Source organism: Nicotiana sylvestris, chromosome 4 (assembly GCF_000393655.2).
Source record: "Nicotiana sylvestris chromosome 4, ASM39365v2, whole genome shotgun sequence".
NCBI lineage: Eukaryota > Viridiplantae > Streptophyta > Magnoliopsida > Solanales > Solanaceae > Nicotiana > Nicotiana sylvestris.
The window spans coordinates 14,120,630-14,126,502 of NC_091060.1; the positions used below are offsets into that span (position 1 = coordinate 14,120,630).

Genomic DNA, 5,873 nt, shown 5'->3' on the forward strand with positions numbered 1-5,873 from the left:
TAACCACACCGATAATTAGGGCAGGTTTTTTATTTTATAAAAATAAACCGAAAAAATACCGAACCGTACCGAATAAATTTTACATGTAGAAAATATATTTATTTAGTAAGTTTAAAAATAAGAATGCATTAAATTTTCTTTGAGCCTTGGAATTATGAAAACTATTACAAGCCAAAAAGTAATTAAACTCAAAATACTAATTCCTAAAACATATTATGCTACTTCTACTTAAACTAAGTTATTTCAAGTATCTTTATTAGCAAGACACAAAGTATTCTAGCGATTATGAGTAGCAAACTACAATGTATTGAATATATTTCCTTTCATATAATTTAGATTTATCTTTTTGAATATTTAATCTTCTATAGAATTTATTCTTGAGTCGTCCCAGCTTGGTATATCTTTCAACTCGTATGATTAATATTTTATTTGCCTTTGTTTGATTTCTTTACGCTGTTGTAGAATAGTTGATGGATCTATACTTTAGCCTTTTTTTAAATTCATCACCCTTTAAACAGTAAAAATGTCTAGAGAGTTTTGCTAAGTCCTATAAAAGAACGTATACTATTGCACTTCTACTTCTACTGGTGAATTTACATGATATTAAAAAAATACTGAAAATTAACCGAACCGTACCGATACCGAAGAGAAACCGGCATGATTGGGACGGTTTCGAAAAGTCTAATTTTGGTTATACATAATAGAATAACCGAAAAATTGGTATGATATAAATTTTATAAAATAACTGGCCGAACCGAACCATTGACACCCCTACAAGCAGCAGCCTACTGAGACCTTGCAGAAAACTTGGGAAAGATTCAAAGGGATGCTAGTGAAGTGTCTCCACCATGGTATTCCAGACCAGATGCTCGGCCAGAGATTCTACATGGGGTTAGCAGACAATCTAAAGGCCAATGTAGATGCTTCAGCTGGGGGTGCATTTTTTAGTAAGGCATTCACCGAGTGCAAAATCCTTCTTGACAAGATGTCCTAGAATTCGGGGTGGATGACGAGGGGCACAACACTGGCACCAATAGTGCATTCAGTTACTCTTGACCCAAATAATTCGCATGCAGAGAACATAGCTACACTCATGACTCAGATGAGTATATTGACAAAGAAGGTTGATGAGATGGGTAAAAAGCAAGTGCATATTGTTGACACAACAAATGGAGGACTATGTACACCCTGCATTAATCAGTCTTATGTGTGTTCATGGAGTGGAGAAGGTGACAACCAAGGGTTAAGAGAGGATATGAATTATGTCAACAACTTTGTGGGTCAGAGACAAGGAGGTCAGTAGTAGAGACCAGCACCAAATCAGCAGTGCAAACAAACATGCCACAACCTGGAGGTATGCAGCCCCAAGGCCAAATGGTGCCATATCAGAGACAACAGGGCTATCCACAGCAGAACCAGCAGCAGTTGGCATATCAGCCACCTCCTCAGCAACAAGATAACAACATGGTAGAGATCAGGGGTATGCTTCAATAACTCATTGGAACAAATGGTAAGATGCAGGAAAAGTTGGCAGTTCATGACTCAACAATAAAGAATAGTGAAACTCAATTGGGGTAGTTGTCCATGGCCTTAAACAATTGCCCCCAAGGAACATTGCCAGCAGACACGGACATTAATCCCAAGGAGCAAAACCCGAATTAGCTGATGGACGTAAGTCTCCGGAATGGGAGAGATTTAGACAGGGAGCAAGAAGATGCACAATCCAGCAAAGAGACTATGCCAGCCACTCCAGTTCCATTGGAGGTAGATGAATCAGCAGAACTTACTGAAGTGGTGGTTGAACAGGTTCAGGATGATAAGGGTAAGGCTAAGGAGAGTGAACAAGCTGCAGAACAGGTGGTACCCCTTGTGCCGCAGAACCCCAACAGAGAGAAGCCAGCAAGCAGTGCACAAAGGGTTATACCTGCACCATTCCCTCAGAGACTGGTAAAACAAAAGAAAAAAGATCAATACATGAGATGCTTCGTTAAATTCAATTGAATATTCCTCTGATGGATGCTTCGAGGGAGATGCCAGGCTATGCAAAAATTATGAAGGACCTAATGTCACAAAAATTTGACTTTTAGGACCTATCCACAGTAACTCTGACACAGACCTGTAGTGCAGTAGTGACAAGACCCATGGCTCAAAAGATGCCTGACCTAGGTAGCTTCACTATTCTGTGTACTATTGGGAGTTATGCCTTTGTAAAGGCATTATGTGGATTAGGAGCCAGCATAAACTTGATGCCTCTGGCCATATATACCAAACTGGGCATTGGTAGAGCTAGACTGACTTCGATGCTTTTGCAACTGGCTGACTGCACGGTTAAAAGGCCGACAAGGATTCTTGATGATGTGTTGGTACAAGTGGGGAAGTTTGTATTCCCTGCAGACTTTGTTATTCTGGATTGCCAGGTAGATGAGGAGATACCCATCATTCTGGGGAGGCCATTCCTAGCCACTGGGAGAGCATTGATCGATTGTGAAACTAGGGAATTAAAAATGAGGTTAAACGATGAAAAAGTTATATTCAACGTTCAACAATCCATGAGGAGACCCAGTGAATATGCTAATTGCTCCCTAGTGGAGGCAGTGAATGTGATCCTGCACGAAAATGATGAGACCCTGACTGCTACAGATCTATTAGGGGCTTGGCTGACAAATTTAGAGGAGATGGATGGTGAAGGGTTGGCAGAGTGGGTCATGGCACTCGAAGGCCAAGGATTCTGGAAGAGGGAACCTCAGTTCGAGTCCCTTGAGTTAGAAAAGAGTGCTACACCACCGGCAAAACCATCAGTAGAGGAACCACCCAAACTAGAGCTAAAACCGTTCCTAGCTCACCTCAGGTATGTTTTCTTAGGGCCTGATTCTACTTTACATGTTATTATATCATCCGGTTTGCTAGATGTGTAGGTAGAGCAACTCCTATAGGTACTACAGAAATGTAAGACTGCCATTGGTTGGACCATCAGTAGAGGAACCACCCAAACTAGAGCTAAAACCGCTCCTAGCTCACCTCAGGTATGTTTTCTTAGGGCCTGATTCTACTTTACATGTTATTATATCATCCGGTTTGCTAGATGTGTAGGTAGAGCAACTCCTATAGGTGCTACAGAAATGTAAGACTGCCATTGGTTGGACCATGACGGACATAAAGGGTATCAGCCTAGCTTTTTGTATACACAAGTTTGGAAGAAGGGCACAAACCTTCCAGAGAACATCAACGAAGGCTGAACCCAAATATGAAAGAAGTGGTGAAGAAGGAAGTGATCAAATGGTTAGATGCAGGTACATCTTCCCTATCTCTGACAGCAATTGGGTCAGCCCTGTTCAGTGTGTGCCGAAAGAGGAAGGAATGACGGTCGTACAAAATGAGAATAACGAGTTGATCTCGACTCATACAGTCACGGGATGGCGGATTTGCATGGATTACCGGAAATTGAACATAGCTACCCGGAATGACCATCTTCCATTACCATTCATTGACCAAATGTTGGATAGGTTGGCTGGGCGATCTCACTTCTATTTCTTGGATGGATATTCGGGGTACAATCAGATCTCAATAGCCCCCGAAGACAGAGAGAAAACATCATTCACCTATCTGTATGGCATCTTCGCCTTTCGGAGAATGCCTTTTGGGCTTTGTAATGCACCAGCAACATTTCAACGATGCATGTTAGCCATCTTCACGGACATGGTGGAGGACATTATGGAGGTATTTATGGATGATTTCTTTGTGGTGGGGGATTTATTTGAGGACTGTCTTCACAACTTAAGAAGAGTGCTCAGAAGATGTGTGGAGATAAATTTAGTGCTAAACTGAGAAAAATGCCATTTTATGGTACAAAAAAGGATAGTCTTGGGGCATTGAGTGTCCAGTAAGGGAATTGAGGTTGACCATGCTAAGGTTGACGTGATTGAGAAGTTGCCACCGCCTGCTTCAATCAAGGTAGTGAGAAGTTTTGTTAGGCACGCCGGGTTCTACAGGCGATTCATAAAAGATTTTTCTAAGATTGCTAACCTTTTATGCAAACTCCTTGAAAAGGATTAGCCCTTTGTGTTTTCTAATGATTACAGGTTAGCATTTGAGGAGCTGAAGAAGAGATTGGTAACTGCACCCATCATTGTTTCACCCAACTGGGAGCAACCGTTCGAGCTCATGTGCGACACAAGTGACTATGCTATAGGAGCAGTATTGGGGCAGCAAAAGGATAAACTGATGCACCCGATTTACTATGCAAGCAGAGTGCTAAGCGGTGTACAACTCAATTACACCATGATGGAAAAGGAGATGGTGGCTGTCGTTTTTGCATTAGACAAATTCAGGTCATACTTGATTGGCTCAAAAGTTATTGTTTACACGGACCATGTAGCAATTAGGTACCTAATAGAAAAGAAGGAGTCAAAGCCACGCTTTATTCACTGGGTTCTTTTGCTACAAGAATTCGATCTGGAGATCCGTGATAGAAAAGTGAGAGAGAATCAAGTAGCTGACCACCTCTCAAGGTTGAAAGGAGCTGAAAAGAAGGTAGAGGTTGAGGATATAACAGAGACATTCCTGGATGAACAGTTACTAGCAATGACAATGAAGGAGGCACTGTGGTATGCTGATATTGCTAATTATTTAGCAAGTGGTATTGTACCTTATGAACTCTCCTCAATTCAAAAGAAAAATTTCTTTCGGGATTGTCGGTCTTATTATTGGGATGAACCTCTACTATTTAAAATATGTGTAGATAAAATGATCTGGAGATGTATCCCCGAGAAAGATCAACATTCTATTTTGCAGGCTTGCCATGCTTCACCATATGGTGGACACTTTGGAGGAATTCAGACAGCAGCTAAGGTGTTGGAGTCGGGTTTGTATTGGCCAACTCTGTTCAAAGATGCCCATGCTTGGGTCAAAGTTGCGATGAATGCCAAAGGACAAGCAACATATCTCGCCGACATGATATGCCAATTACCACAATTCAAGAGGTGGAGGTTTTTGACATGTGGGGGATCGACTTCATGGGTCTATTTGTCAGCTCGTATGGTAACAAGTACATATTGGTAGTAGTTGACTATGTCTCCAAGTGGGTCGAAGCAGTGGCTCTCCCAACCAATGATGCTAAAGGGGTAATAGGCTTTCTAAAGAAGAACATCTTCACATGTTTTGGCACCCCGAGAGTTATAATCAGTGATGGCAGAACCCATTGCTGCAATAGAGCATTCGCACGGCTGTTGGAAAATTATGGAGTTCATCATAAAGTGACCACATTGTACCACCCACAGTCGAGCGGGAAAGTTGCAGTGTCCAACAGGGAAATTAAAAGTGTCCTTACAAAAACAGTGAATACAACAAGGACCGATTGGGCGAAGAAGCTGGATGATGCATTGTGGGCATACCGCACAACCTTCAAAACTCTAATTGGTATGTTAACGTACAAATTGGTGTTTGGAAAGTCATGCCACCTTCCGGTAGAGCTCGAGCATAAAGCACTTTGGGCATTGCGGCAGTTGAACTTGAACATGGAGACAGCAGGCACCAACAGAGCCACTGGGTTACATGAGCTAGAGGAATTCAGGTTCCAGGCATTCGAAAGTTGCTAGATTATACAAAGAAAGGATGAAACTAATGCATGATAAGCACATCGTGTACCAAAACTTCAAATCTAGAGAGCTAGTATTGTTATACAACTCAAGATTGAGATTGTTTCGAGGTAAGTTGAAGTCCCGATGGTCAGGACCCTTTAGAGTGGTGCAAATGTTCTCAAGTAAAGCTGTTGAGATTGAATTAGAAGATGGGACGAATAAGTTCATAGTGAATGGGCAAAGGTTGAAACATTACCTTGGAATGGCAGAAGAGAAAGGGGATAGAGAGATAATAAC

At 41.7% G+C, this 5,873-nt stretch overlaps 1 protein-coding gene across 1 annotated transcript; it reads left to right on the plus strand.

The window, feature by feature from the left end:
* The first annotated feature begins 1,665 nt into the window (after positions 1-1,665).
* On the plus strand, positions 1,666-5,594 carry LOC138889270 (uncharacterized). The gene is made up of 6 exons (XM_070172553.1): positions 1,666-1,947; positions 2,088-2,848; positions 2,934-3,023; positions 4,080-4,636; positions 4,739-4,985; positions 5,030-5,594. The coding sequence occupies exons 1-6, from the start codon at positions 1,666-1,668 to the stop codon at positions 5,592-5,594; spliced, it is 2,502 nt and encodes an 833-aa protein (XP_070028654.1).
* Positions 5,595-5,873: the final 279 nt, after the last annotated feature.